Source organism: Coenobita brevimanus, chromosome 19 (assembly GCF_032717465.1).
Source record: "Coenobita brevimanus isolate Jiangsu-jjx chromosome 19, ASM3271746v2, whole genome shotgun sequence".
Classification (NCBI taxonomy): domain Eukaryota; kingdom Metazoa; phylum Arthropoda; class Malacostraca; order Decapoda; family Coenobitidae; genus Coenobita; species Coenobita brevimanus.
The window spans coordinates 11,840,250-11,860,872 of record NC_136972.1 but is presented as its reverse complement, the minus strand read 5'-3'; the positions used below and the strand labels follow the sequence as shown (position 1 = coordinate 11,860,872).

Below are 20,623 nucleotides of genomic sequence, written 5' to 3'. Positions count from 1 at the left end.
ATAATTATAGCATTCCACCGAACTTAATGAACAACATGACTTCGGGAACACCACAACCCATCTCACTCAATCAGTGATACAGAGTCACTAACGTCCCACCACATTTACACATAATTATGTAGTGCTAATGCTCTTTCCAGCATTAAGTGCAGTATTCCTTTTTACAGCACACATTCAGGGTTCTCCACAGTCCGTCTTGCTCACCTGATCACATGCCATTTCCAAACCCATTAGTATCATAAACATTCTGTAGTGACGTGGCCAAACTGGGTAGAATGACTGTGGGTCAGTGACGGATGAAGGAAGATGATTCTGGAAACAATAAGTTAAAGGTGAAACTCAAAAAGCAGTGTCAACTCAGCTTTGTTTCGTTATGGAACGAGGGTTAGGCAAGGCTGATATAATTCGATGTTGCGTACAATAATTTGTAGGTCAAGGTCACAGGGGAAAGTCAATTGTTCGTTCGGTTATTGCCGAAAGTGGGTGTTGCACTCTGAGGCCTTCTTGTTTCTCTTCTCATTTATCACTTGATATTCCTATTTATCAGGCAGTCTAGTCACAGCTTTAGAAAACTGGACAATTGCACAATTTACTGATATAATAGTTGCATTACAAATAAATTAATATAGCTATACCAGCAAGCATTTATGTTATCAGGAGAGCATATATGAATGGGGAGGGGGGATATATTACTGTATCTATATTTTTGTCCTAGTGGGGCTCCCAAATTTTTCGCTGGAGACAGTGGGTTCACAAAGGTAAACCGGTTGAGAAAATTTGTTGTACTCGTTCTAAAATGTTCTATGCTTCTTACTTAGTGTACCTATTTCAGAAATATGAACCATAGTTTCATAACAACCTGCTAAATTTCAAGGTAAAGTACAAACAGTGATTTTCCTTATATGACGGATTGTTAGGAAATAATGAATATTGTGGATGGAATTTTTATTAGCCGAAAACCTGTTTTTAAAAAACAGTGTATTGCACTTAACTGGTTGCTGCATGAGGCAGTGCTGTTTCACAAATAATATATTAAATTTGTTTATTTTTAATACTGCCAGTATCATTCGAACAGATTACAGTTTTATTCAATGATGATAGAGTAGAGCCCTTAGAATTAGGTTTATTGTGTATATCAAGGGAGTGAAATAGATCAACACACAAAACCATCGATTCCTCACAGGAAACACAGTATCAGTATGTGTGTATCACTCGGCCAACTCTTGCAATGTGCATAAATTGCAGTGCGTATTTTTAACCCTCTGACTCCCGTTAACGTATATATATACGTCCACACGTTTTGTCACTGTGACTCCCGTTGACGTATATAAATGCGAAACAATTACAAGGTCCCTAATTTGCAAAATTTTCATATTTCGTGCATGATTTTTGGTATGTATACATGGGACACCTTCCTCTACAAGACTTACCCCGCATGACCTCCCCCCCCTGCACGCCATTGTCTCGGCAATTCACTTGTTACCTGTGACCTGGCCAGTAAAGACATGTCGTGCCACGGTATGAAAGTCAAGGCCAGAGTGATTCCTCAATCGATGACAATGTGGAGGTCAAAGTTTATGTAGCATTAGAGGAAGAAACAGTGTGAAATGATGATCAGGTAATGTCGCCCAAAAAGGTCAGGTATGTTGATATGTTTGCTGAGTGAAACAATGCATATATTGCCTATTTTACTGTGTGAAAACCAATATACTTTCATACTATATATAAATTCGTACCAAATAAATAAATAAATACTGTTTATGAATGGTGTGGAATAGTTATCCTCCAACAGAACTCGTTTTCTTTGGAGCCAGACTGATAGAAAACACAGTAAGGTAAGGGGTACTTCTACCTGTATTCAGTATTTTAAACCTGAGGTGAGCGATTTCTCTATGAATTTTCGATGTTTCTCACCAAAAGCGGAGGTATGAGCCAAAAAAAATTTTTTTCCAAAATTGGTCAGGATTGGGGGTGGGGGGGTTCAGTGGTGGAAAATCTGTTGGGATGGGGCAAGTTAATCCAGCTAACCTTAGGGCAGTGGTTTCCAACCTTTTCTAATTCTCGCCCCCCCTCACTGAAGAACACATTCTCTGTGCCCCCCTTCCTCAAATACTGTATTTTACTGGCGTAGCTGGCACATGTCAGTAAATGTCATAGATTCTTAATCTTTGAAATTGTTTATATATGTAGATAACTAGATTTCTTATTCATATCTGAAATATTTTCTCCATATTTAGAAATTACTGAATCCCATCATAATTCATAATTTTCAAATACAATTACTCTCTTTATTAAGCTTTCGCCCCCTCCCCCAGGCAGCCTTTCGTGCCCCCCTAGGGGGGGCGCCCCACAGGTTGAAAACCACCGCCTTAAGGAATTTATTTGTATTAGATTGAGTTGTTTCTTTTATTAATACACAGAATCCTTTGGCAGTTCAGGGTTCCTTGTTCATTAGCTACAGAATTCTTGGATGATAAGTGTTTTTACCTCCAGAAAAGCCAACAGGTATATAAGTGGTACACGTGTGAGATTTTTTCTCTCCCTCAAGGAAAGTTCGAATATCTGTTCTTGGGTGGCTCTGAGCGATTTTCTTATGATATTCAAAGTTGCTCAGCCTGAAATTTTGTGTTGATTAAACAGGCCTGCTGTTGCATCAACTGATGCATCTGAGTATTGGGCAATTTTTAATTTCGACCATAAGGAGGCTTTTTAGCGACTTTCTTGTGAAGTACATGGTTGCTCGGGTTGAAATTCTGAGTGTTCAACACAAGCTGTTGCATCAACTGATGCATCAGCTGATGCTGTTTTAAAACTTGGCTTCAATACTTTTGCCACAAGTCTTGGAAGATGGTCTCTTCTTGTTTCCTTTATGTTTAGCTGGAGACAAAAGCTCACATATTTCATCTTGTATGCTTACTTTCCTCTACTGGCTGATAATACTGAGCTGAGAGAGCTCTTGTACATTTCTCTAATCCATGATGGTGCTTGACAGGATGAGTCAGGAAGGAAAGGGATAGACATGCCCGCTCGTTTAACATATACTAAGTGGAGCAGTAGACGAACTCCTTGATGGTACACGATCCTTGGTAAACTTGTGCTTTGTGTTTGAGAATAAAGAGGTGGTGTATGGTTAGCACGTTGAGCTTGCAAGCAGAAGAACCCAAGCTCAATTTTCACATCGATCAAAATCTTTGGGTAAGACTGTTTCCCTTTGCTCTTGTTCCACTAGCAGTGCAGTTGGGGACCTAGAAGTAATATAGATTAATGCTGATCGTTTTATAGGCCACGGATGGGACTATACAGATATTATTTATATGTCTAAATGAATCGTGCTGTCTGTAAGAGTTATTCTAAACCTTCTTCTTGTTACTTGTGTGCAGGATCTCTCTGTAACTCAACATCTCTTTCTTAATACGAAATTCCCGGTAACCCAATCTCTCATTTTCTTTAATTTCAGGAACCCATGGCAGTCCACAATGGACCGGGACACACATGGGCAGCTATGAGCGAACCAGAGTGAGCGTGGGTGGAGTGGGTCCATGGGTGCAGGTGCGACGGTTTGTGGTTCCTCAATATGTTGGTGTTGGATTCAACGTGAGTCTGGAATGTGACTATGTGGTGCAGCAACATGCCACACTGTACTCCCTCAAGTGGTACAAGGGCAGTTCACAGTTCTACCAGTACATCCCATCCAAGGCACAATCACACGCAGTCTTCTCTGTCAAAGGTCTTCACAGGAATCAGCTGGTATGTTCTGGTTCAGGTTTGTTATCCTAATGCCATCATTTTATCAGTACATCCCAGGTTTCATTCTACTCCATAACCAAGTGCTTAGTGCACACACATACACACACACACACTTGAGATGCCAGAGAGGCAGGACATATGAAAATTGCTCCATGCTTGGCCAATCTTCGCAACAACTGGCCATACCTAAACAGTATCCTTTTATGAGTCAAGCTTTGTACTAGGTTAAACTAAATGGTGTTTAAATATAAAAGAGGAAGTTTAAGCAATAGTGTTGTTCAAATAACAGAATACACCAAAGTAGTGCAGGAATGCAGCAAGAAAGCTCATCAGCTTTTTAGTGTTTAGTTTGCAACGTGCACCAAGAAATGCAAACTGTAAGTAAAATCTTTCTCTTAATACAACATGATGACCATGATCTTCAGTAAAGCAAATTTGGAAGGAGTTAAGAAAAGGGATAAAGGCAGAAAGCAGGATCATGATTTCTACCAGGAACTGGTTGAAATGGAGATGTACAATAAGCTGGTAGAACGGGTACACAGATTAGAGAAGGCATTTTAGAGTGATGTGGAGGAAATTGAGAAGCATTTGCACATGCAGAAGGAGGAAAATGAAAAATTAGTAAAAGTGGTAAACAAGAAAGACACAACAATAGCTGAGCTGTCAGTTGAGATGGGTTCACTTAGAAGGAAGATTAGTGAAACGGCAAGCACAGTTGTCAACCAGGAGAGTTCTATGGAGGAGTTTAGAAATAGTGAAAGTAAAGAAAGACTTAGAAACAAGAGTCAAAGGAAAGAGCATTAAAAAGGAAGTGAAGCAAATAATCCAAAACAATCCAAAATTGGTCAAAGATCCAGCAGATATCAACAAATCTTTAGTAATCACTGGAATAGGGGAGGAAGAAATAAAAAACATTATGAGAGACAAAAAGGAGATGGCATATGTAATAAGCATACTGAAGGAAGTATTAGAGGAAATCTGTAATAAAGACATAGAGGAACACAAAAGGCTAGGGACTAATGAGAGAACTAAGTCAATGCCCCTGAAAGTAACCCTCCAGAGTGTAAACACTGTGGAGGAGATCAATCAATCAATCAATCATTTCCTGTGGCACCCTCGGGGATGCATAGGGCCTCGATGAACTCACACCACCACATCCTATCTTGTGCTAACTCCTCAAGATCTCCCCAACACTCATCTCCAGCTTCCCGTCTCATTGTCCTCACCCACGTCTCTTTTGGCCTTCCTCTACCTCTCCTACCAAGTGCCACCCACCCTGGTGTACCTCGTACTATTCCCTGTCTCCTATACACATGTCCTAGCCACTTCCATCGTGAGAATCTAACATATTCATCGATCGGCTGCACTCCCGTTATTTCTCTAATTCTACTATTTGGTATCCTTTCCCACCACTTAACTCCTAATATTCTTCTAAGTGCTTTATTTTCAAACACCAAGAATTTATTTTCCATAGTCACTGTGCTGTACCAAGACTCGTGTCCATAAATTAAGATACTCCTAACCATTACCTTATAAAGTTTGATTTTTGTATGCACAGAAAAATTGTTATTATTCCAAATATTTTTAAGCATTCCCATTGCTTGATTAGCCTTCTTTAACCTTTCCTCGAATTCAAAGTTCAAAGAACCATCCTTGGCTAAATAAGTACCTAAATATTTAAACCTATCAACTTGCTTTACAACCATACCTCCAATTACACATTCCTGCGCATTTTCCATATTCATATTGATTATTTCAGTTTTTCCACAATTAATAACCAAACCCACCTTACGACCTTCACTCACCAAACAGTCCAACACTCTCTGCATCTCTTCTGGCCCATCACAAATCAAAACTATATCATCTGCATAATCTAAATCCAAAAGTTTCCTGTTCTCTCCCCAAAGTATACCTGCACCGGTTTCTGTTCCAACGCGTTTCATAATGTAATCAATGACCAATAAAAATAGTAAAGGCGATAGAACACCACCTTGAATTACTCCGGACTTGACTTCAAACGAATCACTCAGACAACCATCAACCATCACTTTACAAAATGTGTCCTCATGCATGTTCATAATGACCCTCACAAACTCCTCTGGTATTCCATAATGTCTCATGATCTTCCCCATAGTCTCTCTCGAAACACTATCAAAAGCCTTTTCAAAATCAACAAAACAAAGACTTAACGGTACTCTCATTTCATTAACTTGCTGCATCAAATGCCTAACTATAAAGATATGATCATTGCAACCACGTCCCTTTCTAAAACCAGCCTGTTCATCCCTCAGAATACCCTCAACCACCGGCTCCAATCTATTTAACAACACTCTACTGAAAACTTTCAAAGCTATCGGTGACAAAGAGATTCCCCTCCAATTACCACATTCACTCAGGTCTCCCTTCTTCGGAACTTTAACAATTACACCATTCTTCCAAACTGATGGGAGTAACCCCGTCACCCATATCTTATTGAATAGCTTGGTCAAGATCATTATTAATCTATCCCCCTCCACTTTAAACATTTCCGGAAATAAACCATCCTCCCCTGGTGCCTTATTATTCTTTAACTGTTTTACTGCTTTCTCCACTTCTGCAAGCCTCAACTCTCCTGTTTCTATATTTAAATCTTCCTGAGCAGACGGTGGAGGAGATATATACTAAAAAAATGCAAATAGACTTATGGAAAAAGAGGAATTCAAAAATATATGGATAAAAAGATGCCTAACTCAAGAGGAACTGGGATTACTAAAAGAGAAGAGGGAGGAGACAAAAACAAAGAATGAGGGAAGATCAGTGGAAGAGAAGAACACATTTTGTTTTTTACATAGTACATTGGATTGCAGGTACGAAAGTGGTACATAACCAGGAGGGAATAAAAAGGAGGAAGGTAGTAGACCCAAGTCATGACAAATATGTAAACAAGATGATTAAGTTGATGTACTCTAATGCAGATGGAATGGTATCTAAATTATTAGAGATGAAGGATAACATCAAAGAATAGGAACCAAATATTACTTGCCTAACTGAAACAAAATTAACACCAAGGATATCAAACAATACCCTAAACCTAGAGGAATGCAACATACAGTATAGAGAAGAGATGGGAACTTTAAAAAATGAGGAGGAATTATAATACAGTAAAAGTCCATTAATCCGAACACTGATAATCTGAAAATTCCAATAATCCGAATTTTTGAAGAAGGCTGATAAAAACTTCAGAAGTAAAAAAAAAAAATCAAAATTAAAACATTCAAACTGGGCAGCAAATGTGCGGAAGTGCCGAACGGTGTTGTCATGGAAGTTTCATGGAAGGAAGCTTCTGTATACTTTGATAAACTGGTGCATTTCATTGAACAAAGTAATCATTACAATGGGGCTGAGTTGATCAATTTCTATATCTTGTGAAACGAGTTCTACAAGAAACATGCGCAGGCTGTCAGGCAGACTGATAACCGTGACTGGCTGAAGTGCATGAGCAACCAGGCAGGTAAATCCACTGATAACGACCCAAGACCAGCTACCCACACTCCAAAGAAGGCACCTCAAGGAACCCTAGAAGAAGCAGGTAGTCCTGAGCTGATGCTTGAGGACGATGAGCAAAAGTGACAAAGTGAAATATACTGTACCGTAGGTTTAAGGAATTTTCAGCAGTAATACATATTAAATATTTGTGCTATTACAATACATGCATATTATTATTAACCCTGGACTTACTCTCGCTAATTGGATTACCTACAACTGCTGTTTTCAACACTATGCATTACTGGTGAGTTAAACAACCCATAACATCTCTTAATTTACCAATTACAGTTCGTGTTTTCAGTAATACATTATTAAGTAAAAAATTTGTGAAATATGTAATGTTAATATGTGCCGTATTGTATTATGAATGAATGAAAAGTGATCCATTCGGTAAAATTTCATTTTAAACATAGAATTAAATGTCTTGGGGGTCCCACCCAAAAATCCGAAAATGTTGATAATCCGAATGATTCTTGGTCCACTGCTATTCGGATTAATGGACTTTTACTGTATTAAAAAAGAAAAATCTGCAAGTCAGAGAAAAAGAACTAGATATACCCCCATAAGTACAAATGATTACAGTAGAGATTAATACATCTGAAGGGAAAGTAATTGTGCCAAATTTATACATGCCACCCAGATCAAACACTTGGAAAAGAGACAAATATGAAGACCAGGCAGAGAGTATAATTCAAAGTTTAAGCGCATTACTGCATAGACTGGAGGAGATATCTGAAAGAATTATATTAACTGGAGATTTCAATAGAAATATAAACTGGATTACTTTAGATATAAAAAGCCAGAAAAGCTGTTGGGACCAAAAGCTCCTAGATCTTGTGCAGGAGTTTGTCCTAACACAACATGTAAAGGAAAGCACCAGAAAAAGAGGACCTGATGCACCATCAGTACTACATCTTATATTTACTAGGCAAGAAAATGGTACTGACAATATAATGTATCACCCTCCATTCGGCAAAAGCGTCCATGCAGTATTAAATTGCAACTTCAGGATTTCATTTAACATAGTTAACACTAATGAAAGTTACAAAAAGAGCCTTAACCTCAAAAAGGGCAGCTATCATTACCTAAAGAAATACTTCTTAGAAATAGATTGAGAAAAAGAGCTTAGAGGACAAGATTTAAATGTTTTATATAGATCTGTGAACTTTATGAAATAGGAGTCCAAAATTACAAAAAGAAGCTGAAATGAAAATAGAGAAATGGTTTAATAAAGAATGTAAAAAAACCAAGAGAAAAAAGAGACTTCTTGTGGAATAGATATGGAAGACATAATAGTGAGAGGGCATATAACCGTACCCATACTATGTACCCATACTATATAATTCTACTCATATAACCATGCGTTATATATTATAACACCTAAACCCATATATGCATATGTAACCAGTACCATTGATGGAATCAGCACATTTCTCTAAACTGCAGACTTAAGCTAAGGTTCCCACTCCCGTGGCTCGCTGTGAGGCAGTAAGAGGCTAGCTGTCAAACAGATCACAGCTATAGAAGTTCTCTCTGGAATAAACCTCCGTTATACGTCACCTCAGATCTTTGAAATAAACCTGAGTGGGGAGCACAGGGCCATTGAAACAATTTGGTGGCAGCGGTGTGTCGGATCTCTTCTCCTCTACCGTGATTTAGTGCCACGACGGGAGTGATTCCTACACCTGCTTGTGCCTTCACCACCCTTCCCACACCTGCTGCACGTCTGCGTTTTGCCTGCCTTGTGTTTGGGACACCTACGTCTTCCTTGGTGAAGGCTTCCTGCGACTTCCCTGACGTGTCACCACCGACGTGCAGGCCACATTGCTTCTCAACAGCTGCTATTCTACTGAAATTCGGTAAGGAACTATCAGGTGTCAGTTCTTCCGCCCTCCTGCTCTTCATAATTATATGATTACCATAAGCAACGTTGGATCTGGTTAGTACTTGGATGGGTGACCGCCTGGGAACACCAGATACTGTTGGCATAACGTTCTCTCTACGTGTCAAGTGGGGTTGGTGGAGGAGTAGTGGCCCTCCCTGTAAAACAATTAACTCTAAGCCTTGGTCATCCCATTTGGGATACATGGCGTCTGGCAATGAATGAATGAATGAATACCGACTCACCCCACCACACCCCAACAACCCCCTCTCAACCCCACTTTCGGCGTTGCTGACCAAGCAGAACCAGCCCCATCCACACCACCTGGCAACTGCAGCCACTGGCATCTTGCCCAGGGTATGTGTCTCCATGTCATCGCTGGCACTCTCCAATCAACGTCTCGCTGGTGATCATCTGACCCTCATCTGGCCTACCATTCGTAGCCTGAGCTTGTGATGTCATCGCCACCCCACTCCTGTCATCTTTGCGGCCGGGGAGAGGTCCTTCCTTCAAGTAACGTCTCAACTTCCCTTCCTCCAAACAAGACTTCCCTTTATTCTCAATGCTTCGGTATTCCTTATATGTACTTGTATAGTTTATTCTGATCAGCTCTAGCCCTGTCTTTCTATAGAGATTGCTCTCCGGATTTTCTCTACAGATTGTACCTCATAATACCACTCATCTGTCTTTTATTCACTATTGTGCATTGCTTATATTTACCTTCATTCTCAGCACCACCACCCACTACGCTAACCTCTCACCTCATTTCTTTTCATCTGATTTACCTTGTTCATTTTGCCTCCATTGTAAATATTTACTCCCATTACTATTGTACATATTTCATATGCCCTCATTCTCACATTGTATATAAAACTTTTCATTCTCATTATCATTTAACATTTTTTTTTTCTACTTTACTACATGTCATACTTTGCAAAAACTGAGCTCTCACCCGTTCGCCAGCGACAAGCAACTGAAAGTGAGCCGGTAACTCCCGATAATGACGATTCAGTGACTCTTCTTCGTAGCGGTCGATCGTATCAAAAATATTCTTCATCCACCCAGACAACTCCTAAATCTGAACATTCTCATACTACTCTCACCACCATCACCCCTACTACTACTACCACTGCCACCACTACTACTTCTTCTGCTCTAGAGGACCCAGATATCTTTCCCCCAGATAGATTAAATCCAGATACACCTTCATCTTTGAAAGACTCTCTAGAACATCCTTCACCTCCTACTCCTTCCACTTCCCAAGCTATCTCTGATACAACACTTCAGCTCCCAATCAGCCACACATAACTACAATTACCTTCACTACCTCTCAACCTACTACTTCAGTTACTTCCACACTTCCCCAACCTTACACTCTTCCAACCATGGCCAACCAATCCCCCACTCCACAGTCAATATATTTGGACGATGCTAACCGCCCTAAATTTACCGGCGAAGATAACTCAGTGTCCATTTATGACTTCCTCAGAGAGGTCGAAGAGGACATTCGTAACAGACAAATCACAAATGAGCCCCTCAAAGTCTCCTATCTTATGGGGAGGCTCCATCAAGGCAGGTCCCCAATAGGAGCCGCGATTCGTTCAGGCCATTATGAGGACTGTCAAACACTTGATGCCTTGTGTTGTGAGTTAATTTAACTTTGTTGTCAACATTCAAATGCCACCTCTCTCATAGGGTTTACAAATTTGTTATCCCAAATGGAGGACGATATGAAGGTCCAACCTAAATAAGCAAAATTGTATGAGGCAGCAGCAGCAATGAAAGCCACTAGTTCTGAGATGCGCCAATTGTTGCGTGGCACCCAATGGGTCAAAGACGTTCAGGGAACCTTTATGATTTCACTTGATGACTTTGGAGATTTGCTGGGTTATCTGAGATTTATGAGTTAGCTTGACCCCACCCAGAAAGAATTAGCATTACAGATAGGATTCAACCCAGGAGACAATATTCAAAATATCTCCAAGGCAATTAGGGAACGAACGGGATCCAACCTCACTAGTCAGGCCACTAATCACCCCTCATTCTCTCAAGTTCTCCACACCTCAGTTGCTTCGTCGGATCACTCATGTTCGTGACCACTTACAAGAGGACAACCTAACACTAACCGTTCCCTTTCACGTTGTAGATCACCAACCGGCGGTCGTGATCAGTCCAATGTGTGCCAGGGTAAACAATCCTCGATCGTGTGCTGGCACTGTGGTCACATCGGATATTGAGCATCCAGTTGCGACTGCGAATACCGACGTCATCCCTCACAGTGTCGCCAGCATACGCCATCGCGAACGCATCGCCCTAAGTGCAAATATCATAAGAACAGTACAACTCACACTACTGAGGAGTGTCATTTCCTAAACAGTCACCAGTCGGGGGAAGGGGAGCGCTCGTACCGGGCCCGTATCGTGTAAATACAGAAGATCAGCTCCCCATCCGCCAGGTAGGGCCTATCACTTCTTCAGGCTTAGTTATTCTAGGGCGGAGTGAAGACGTACAAACCTTGTTTTTCATGGATACGGGGTCTGTGGTAAATTTGATATCTGAAAGCTCCTTAAACAGCATTAGGGGAACAGGTAAAAAGGTCGGCATTCTTGAGCCACCTGACATTCGTTTATGTGGTGTAGATGGCTCCAAGTTCAGAGTCAAAAGGCGAGTTGTTTTGAAAATACAATTAGATCAAGCTTTGACACCTTTTACAGTGACATTTCATGTTACAAATGACCTCAAATATCCAGCAGATGCCCTTCTAGGTTTACCCACCATGGAAGAATACAACATCGCTCTAATCCCATCTTCTACTAGCATAGATATTTATGGCTTTCCAGTATATGGCATGGCTTATCCACGTCCTGTCCTTTCCCAAATTAACTCAGTCATTCAGTTTCCACTACCCTCACCACTACCTGAGAGTACAGGTGAATGCTCCTCATTCTCTGAGAGTACAGAAATAAATCCACCACTTCCTAGGAGCGTAGGAGTAAATTCTCCAACTGCTACTGATACACCCTCTAATCACTCAACAGTATATCATGGTAACCCTGCTAATGACAGCACTAAAGCCGACTCAGACACGTCTCAGTTACCTACCTCACAAACTTTGGATGATGTTCTAGAACACGCAGAGACGAAGCATGCAGTTACAAATCAGTGCACAACTTTGTTGCCGCATGAGTTTACCAAAGTTTCTGTTCGTGTTGTAGGTGCGACAGCTGGAGTGAATGTACTAACATTACCAGAGACGTGTTATGCGAATGGTTTAACTTATGAGTCGGTGTTGTGTGCTGTGTTGGAGGATAACTTGTGTTATCTGTACTTACTAAATACCAGTAATGCTTCATTGAAACTTAAAAGTGGTATAAAGATTGGAGACTTCCTGGTTTACCCATCGGCCGTAAGGGAGTGCCAAGAGGTACCAATCTCCATACCCACTAAACATGAAGATGATGATAGTGACCCAGCTGGTGTGTATGCCATTAATTCTAATCTGCTCCAACATTTTCACCTGACGTACTCTCAAGCCTGACTTGTGATGATTATCCACAACATAAAGATCAATTAGTCAGTCTATTGCAGTCATATCGAGACGTAGTAGCCTTACCCGGAGAACCTATGGGAAGGACAGACTTAGTGAAGCACAACATAGAACTGGTCCAGGGTACTCAACCGATTTACATACCAGCTTATGGATTGCCTCACAGCTTGAGGAACAAGACTGACGAGGTAGTAAAAAAAAATGTTAGATCAGGATATCATTTGGGGAAGGCGGTGGCTCAGTCGGTAGAGAGGTGGCTTGCAGTCCTAATGGACCCAGGTTCAAATCCCCGCTGGGGCAGGGAACAGTTTATGGATTTGAATTTCATAATAGCAGACTTTACCGATCTACCAGAAGACCCACCGACATGTCGTAAAAATTCCCCCGCTAATACCAATACACCAGTCCTGTATGAGACAGCCCTAGCATGTATTCAATATGGACGGTGGGTGTTAGCGCCAAAGTGGTGACATGTGGAGATGTACAGCATGTAGGAAGACTACTGGGCCTTGGGGGCAGGTTGTGAATCCTATGCCCAGAGTCGTACACATAAAAAAAAATAAATAAATAACCCTCGGTCAGTCCGTGGAATAGCCCACTTTTCTTAGTTCCAAAGAATGATGGCCAATTTAGATCAGTAGTGGACTATCGTCGAGTAAATTCAGTTACTATACCCAATCGTTTTCCATTGCCAGTCCTGATTGATTTAGTAGAGTCACTAGGTGAGAACAACGTAGTCTTTACATCACTTGATCTACTCAGTGGCTACTGGCAGGTAGAAATGGAAGAATCATCTCGCCCTATAACAGCTTTTAGTACCCCTTCTGGACATTTTCAGTTCAAGAGGCTTCCCTTCGGATTAAGGAATGCCCCTTCAGTATTCATGCGACTCATCCATTCAGTTTTTTGTGGCATGATGGGCCATTCTCTCTTCACCTATCTAGATGATATTATTGTTGTGAGCAAATCAATTCCTGAACATTTTGTTAAACTTCAGCAAGTATTTGAGCGCCTTCAACTGGCTGGTCTGAAGATTAACCTCAGTAAATGTAACTTCCTAAGAAAGAAAATTAAATTTCTAGGGCATGTAGTTGATGCAGAAGGGATTCATACCAATGCAGATAAAACAAAGGCGATAATCAACTTTCCAGAACCTACCAGTACAGATGTTGTAAAGAGTTTCCTGGGATTAAGTGGTTATTACAGGAGATTTATTAAAGGATATGCACAGATCGCCACTCCCCTGACTCACTTACTAAAGAAAAATGTGCCTTTCGTTTGGACAAAAGATCAGTCACAAGCCTTCAAGCACTGAAAACAGCCCTTGTAAATGCCCCAGTTTTAGCATTTCCTGATTATACACAACCTTTTCTTTTGTGCACAGATGCCTCGGGTGCAGGCGTTGGTGCAGTTTTAATGCAACTAGGTCAAACATCAAGAAAGCGTGTAATAGCATATGCTAGTCGCTCCCTCAACCCTCCCGAACGTAATTATAATGTTACAGATCTCGAAGCTCTGGCAGCGGTCTGGTCCTTGAAACACTTCAGAGATATAGTATATGGTTACCTAGTTCATATCCAAACAGACCACCTACCTCTATGCGATCTGTTCAAAGGATGTAACCTCACAGGTAGGCTAGCTAGATGGTCTGTCACCATCCAGGACTTCAACTCTACTTTTCAGTATGTCCCAGGAAAATCGAATGTAGTTGCGGACGCACTTTCACGCAATGTGGCAGCGGCTGTCACATCAGCGCGGCCAAACAAAACTGATAACACCGCACTAACACCAGAAGTCATTCAACATCATCAGCGCAAGGACCCTGTCTGGTCCAAAGTGATTTATTTCCTGGAATCGGGAGATAACTCTACCTTACCTACTCTGCCAGTCCCAACTGATGAGTTCATTCTAAAAGATAATATGTTATACAGGAAAACATTTCTAACAGAGAAGGAATTGCCCAATAGAGAAGTCCACCAACTTGTTGTCCCTACTGATCTAATATCTGTGGTACTTCAAGTAGTTCATGACACACCTCATGCATCCCATCCAAGTAAAGATTGATGCTTGCGACAGGCACGTCTTGCATACTAATGGCCAACTATGCGTCGAGATATTAATGTACATTGTGACTCTTATATTTCATGCCACCATCACAAAGGATCAACCGGATTACCTGCACTGCTCTTACAATACCCAGTTCTGTCACATCCGTGGGAAACTGTCTCTATTGACCTTCTAAAACTTCTGCTTACGGAATCAGGCGCTCAGTATTTATTTGTAGCTGTTGATCATTTCTCTCGCTACTGTGTCCTAGTACCACTTGCAGATAAGACCGCGAAAAGCATAGCGCATGCCTTCATTGACCAGGTAATTTGCTCATTTACTACACCAAGCACAATAATTACAGATAATGGAACTGAGTTTAACAATAGTCTTCTGGAAGAAATTTGTAAACAATACAATATCAACAAATGCAATGTTGTCCCTAACCATCCAGCTTCAAATGGGCTCATAGAGCAACACAACCGAAAGGTTTTGGAGTGTCTCAGACATTTAGGGTCAAATACTGCCTCCTGGGATGAATGGATACCCCAGGTAGCAGCTTCTATAAATAGTTCCATCAATTCATCCACTGGTGAATCTCCCTTTTTGTCTTATTTGGGTTCGATAAAGACCTTCCCTATTCCATCCTATCTTCAAAGCCTGATCCCATCTATAACGTGGATGATTACATGAAAGTGAAAATAACGAACTTCCAGAAAATCCATCAGTATGTCACAGCAAATCTGGCCGCATCTCAGGAGGACATGTTGCAACGCCAGCATAAGTCTGCCTCACCTATCAGTATCAACATCAGAGATCTAGTCATTGCTCGTTCCTTTACTCGCACCTCCAAATTGGATGACAAATTTACAGGCCCCCATTGCGTCATAAATAAACAGGGTAACAAATTTCAAGTACAAGAATTGTCAACTAAAGATTCCAAGTGGGTACATGCAGATGACCTAAAGCGTGCACCTCAAGGCCTGGTGCTGGAAGAGTCCCTTGCACAACCTACCACTACTTCTCCTTGTCCACTTGTTCCTCAGTCTGAACCTTCTTCACCCAATCAATATCGATCAAAGCTGCGCTCCGCACATAAACATCTTCATGATCTCTCTCATTAATTGAAAATTATTTTCTAGGTAAGATGTTAGCGGTCTACCTGATGTCAGTGCTGACCCTCATAGGGTCTGGGTTGGGTGAGGATGATGGTGGAGTATGTCCCGGGGCCTTGGTCGGCTCAGGAGGTGAGGTAATGGTGACTGAGGATTAGTCTCCTTGCGCTACGATCTAGAGCCCCTGGCCGACGTAGCCATCACCCTTCCTCATTTTGCACGCCAATTGGACGAGATCAAGGCCCAACTGTCAACCATCGTGGGGAAACACAGTCCTAATCAACCTTGGTACCCACTGTATCTCCCACTTTCTTGGCAATTGAATTACATCTATGACAGGTTCACTCAACTAAACAACACGTTTTCCAGTCACACACCAGTAGGTCATTCACGTGTAAAACGAGGCCTTATTGACCTGGGAGGTGAAATTCTTAGTGGTTCATTTGGCATAGCTACAGCTCGTGACCTATCTGACTTCAAATCCGACCTAGCTCACTTGGCCACGGCCCTAGAATCTCAGAGTAGAATCATTAAGGTACAACACACTATGTTGCAGAAAATCACAGCCCACCTCAATGAAGTCACTTACACTCTGAACAACTTCACAGACATTCTCAGACAACACACTTCTAAAATTAATATTGTTTCTCAGCTCGTCTATCTAAAACTTCACCTCGACAACCTCCAACTCTCAATTGACTCTCTCCTCTCTCAAGTTTCTACCTTGGTTCGTATTCTAGTTGATCCTGTTGATGGACGTGTCACTGTGGACTTAGTACCTATCTCTGCTCTTCGTCCTGTATTGGAATGGGGTCACTCTACCTACGACTTGTCTCCACTACTTTCTTTTTCCTCTCTAGAATTCTACTATCCAGTTCTTGAGGCCACCTTTCTTGCAAACTTTGTCATGGTTCATATTCCTCTTTGCTCTACCATCACCTTTAACCTCCTCCAACTTATTCCCTTTCCTTTCAAGTTTAATAACTCCTCATTACAAGCATCTGTTCTCTCGGAATATTTCCTCCTATCCCATGATCACCTTTCCATTGCCTTTATCTCCTCAACAGATCTCACCAAATGTTCTTTCCTTACCCTTACGTCTCGTCTTTGTGCTGCTTACCTTCTAACTATTTTCCCTAGTAGCACCGCACCCTGCGAGTCTGCCTTAGTTCTCAACCATTCTGTACACTCTGCCTGTTCCTTTGCACCGGCTCCAGAACTTCCAGTCCATCAAGCTCATCTCAACCACGTCCAGTACTTCTTTTTCACGGTCCCTGTCTCTGTTACCATCATGTGTCCTGGTTCTTCTATTCATTCAGTGCTTGCTAATGGTCTCTATAAGACACCTGACTATTGTACAGTCAAATCTGAGTCTGTAATCAACTGTGCCACTCGTTACCACCAAGCTGTCCGCAATCACACCTATGACATCTTTCAACCACTCAACATGACTTGCACCCTACCATTTGATAATATCTCTATCACCTCTGCAATCTTGCGTATGCTAACCTTTCTAAATGAAAGTGACTTCATTATGGACCAGTTTTCTATGGCCTTCAGCAGTTCATGGGTACATCCAACATTTGTATTTCCCCCAGTGGCCATCTCTTTGATAGGTTTCATTCTCACGGTCTGTGCAGTGCTCTGCTGTGCATGGAAAATGGAACGCCGCCTTCAAGAGATCAGAATCGCAACAGGAGTTGTTGGGCAGTGTTTAGTGTCAATCCATGGTAACTAAAAGTGCAGAATCATCCAAATAACATCTATTAAAAGAAAATAAGAAAATAAACATAACATATAAGAAATTTGAACAGAAACACCTCACATTATATTGAAAAAGTGTACCCTAACTGGAAACGAACGGTGCATGAGTAACAAGAAAGACATAGTAACAGCCAAAATAATAGCAGTATTTTCTACTAGTAACGTAAAATAACCATATTGAGTATATGTAGAACAGTAAATACAGTGTGAAATTATTGAACCAAATATTGATTCATACGACAAAGACGATAATAGTGTATAGCATATAAACAGATAAGATCCTTATAAATATAGTGAACTCCATACTTATGTGCTCCACAAATGATCTATTGCTTTTCAATATGTTCTTTTATTATTATACCTAGGTACTATGCACTTACATCATACAGCTATATACATATTATACCCATTATTATATTATTCCTATGTATTTACATTTTTTGTTTCATATGGCTATGTATTGTATATATATACTATATTCCTGTGCCTTACTACACTTCCTATGAATTATTTTTACCATACAATAATTATTAACCCATTTACTTATATTCCTACTAAACACCCCCCACGATTTTTTTCCACAGTTATTAAATATCCACTGCATTCCTACTTTCATTGTGTCAGGAGACACCAATTCCATTTTTACCGGGGGAGTATTGTACCCATATTATGTACCCATACTATATTATTCTACTCATATAACCATACCTTATATATTATAACACCTAAACCTATATATGTATATGTAACCAGTACCACTGATGGAATCAGCACATTTCTCTAAACTGCTGACTTAAGCTAAGGTTCCCACGCCCGCTGCTCGCTGTGAGGCAGTAAGAGGCCAGCTGTCAAACAGATCACAGCTATAGAAGTTCTCTCTGGAATAAACCTCCGTTATACGTCACCTCAGATCTTTGAAATAAACCTGAGTGGGGAGCACGGGGTCATTGAAACATAACAACTATAAACAGCCAAGAAACGATTATACAGGAATAAGGAGAGAAGCTTAAAAACAGTTTGAGGAAGACATCATAAATAAAAGTAGTGATCAACCGAAGCCATTTTACAGCTACATCCAAAGCAAAATCAAAATAAAAGATAAAATACAATCCATTACTGATGAAGGGATCATCTATACACAAGAGAAAAATATTTGTGAAGCACTAAATAAGAGTTTCAAATCAGTTTTTACAGAAGAAAATAACTATGAGTGGGATGATATGGAACATGCATGCCCACACATATTACCAGATGTACAACTGTCAGAAAAAGACATACAGAAAGAGTTAAGAAAATCAGACAAAGGAAAAGAAAATGGTCCTGACGAAATTTCATGTTGGGTGCTACATGAATGTGCAAAGGAGTTAAGTAAACCATTATCTTCAATATTCAAGGAATCCTTGGGTCAAGGTAAATTACCTGATTCTTGGAAGAAAGCAAACATTATTCCCTTATTCAAGTAAAGGAATAGACAAAATCCAGTGAAGTACCTACCAGTATCACTGACCAGTGTTGTAAGATACTGGAAAAGCTGATAAGAAAAGATTGGGTAAACCATCTAGAAGAACACAATATGATAACAGAAAGGCAATTTGGTTTCAGTAAGGGAAAATCATGTGTTACTAATCTACTAAACTACTATGACAGAGTTGCAGAAACATTATAGAAAAGAGAAGGGTGGGTGGATAGTATCTATCTAGATTTCAAGAAAGCATTTGACAGAGTACCGCACCAAAGACTTTTATGGAAACCGTACCATCAAGGAGGAATCCGAGGCCATCTATACTGTTGGATGCAAGATTTTCTCAGCAAAGGGAAATGAGACCAGTACTAAGGGGAAATTACTCATCACGCAGGGAAGTGACTAGGGGAGTTCCTCAGGGCTCAGTGCCGGCACCAATTATGTTTTTAGTATACATAAATGACAGAAGGTAGTAATACTGGAAATGAAAGCAATCTAAATATGTTTGTTGATAATGCAAAAATATAGAGAAGAATTACTAACACAGACCCTTGTAAAGAGCTACAAGAAGAATTAAACTTCATGAATGGAGCGATAAATGGCAAATGGAATTCAATGTGGAAAAGTGTCATGTAATGAAGTTTGGTAAAAGTGGGAAAAGACCAGATTAGAATCATAAGTTAGGAAGTGAAACCCTATACATATCAAAGAGAAGGACCTAGGTGTGATTATCAATAACAGACTATCACCGACTGACCACATCAGTGAGAAGGTACGGAACATGTATACACTGCTTGCAAATATGAGAATTGCATTCACATACATAAATGAAGACATGCTGAGAAAGATAATAACATCATTCATCAGACCAACCCTTGGGTATGCATCAGCAGTCTGGAATTCTCATCTCCAAAAACACATAGATAAGATTGAGAAAGTTCACAGGGCCGCTACAAGATGGGTACCAAGCTTAACCACTTAACCGTGGGGTGTCACTTTTGCGATTCTGTGTTATTTTGAATTCGCCTGGGCTTTGAAGTGGTTGCTTGTATCATCTGTCAGTACTGCCAGTGTCTAACAATAGTCAGTGCTGCTATTGTCATCTGTACTCCCATCCATTGTTGACAATTTAGCCATTTCTCCCCGTTCTTGACTCCCCTCCCTACCTCCCCTCCATTACCCTCGCCTCCCACCTGCCCCAGCTGTGCCACGCTAGGCAAATCTTGCCTGGATTTTTCCACTTATTTCATCCATTGGAATGAGCGCTATGCCTTATTCTCATACAAAATATATAAAATAGAGAAAAGGTAATTGATAGTGCCATACACCTGGAATTGGCTAATTATCACCTGGCAACACCCCATGTGCACTCGTTCGCTAATTTTCCCTATTTATTTCCCTTTGAAATATGCTGTATGACCTGTTCTCATAATAAAAATATATATAAGAAAGGAAGGGAGAAGCCTAAGTGATATTTACATTCACCTGGAACTACCTAATTTCCTGCCGATCATTTCACAGCATATAAATTAGCA

At 40.6% G+C, this 20,623-nt stretch overlaps 1 protein-coding gene across 1 annotated transcript in view; it reads left to right on the top strand.

The window, feature by feature from the left end:
- The first annotated feature begins 275 nt into the window (after window positions 1–275).
- Window positions 276–20,623, top strand: part of LOC145391691 (uncharacterized) — a 192,226-nt gene continuing 171,878 nt past the window's right edge. Inside the window, exons 1-2 of the mRNA XM_080266236.1 lie at window positions 276–285; window positions 3,458–3,747. Coding sequence (XP_080122362.1) covers window positions 276–285; window positions 3,458–3,747 — 300 coding nt within the window. The remainder of the gene's footprint in view (window positions 286–3,457; window positions 3,748–20,623) is intronic.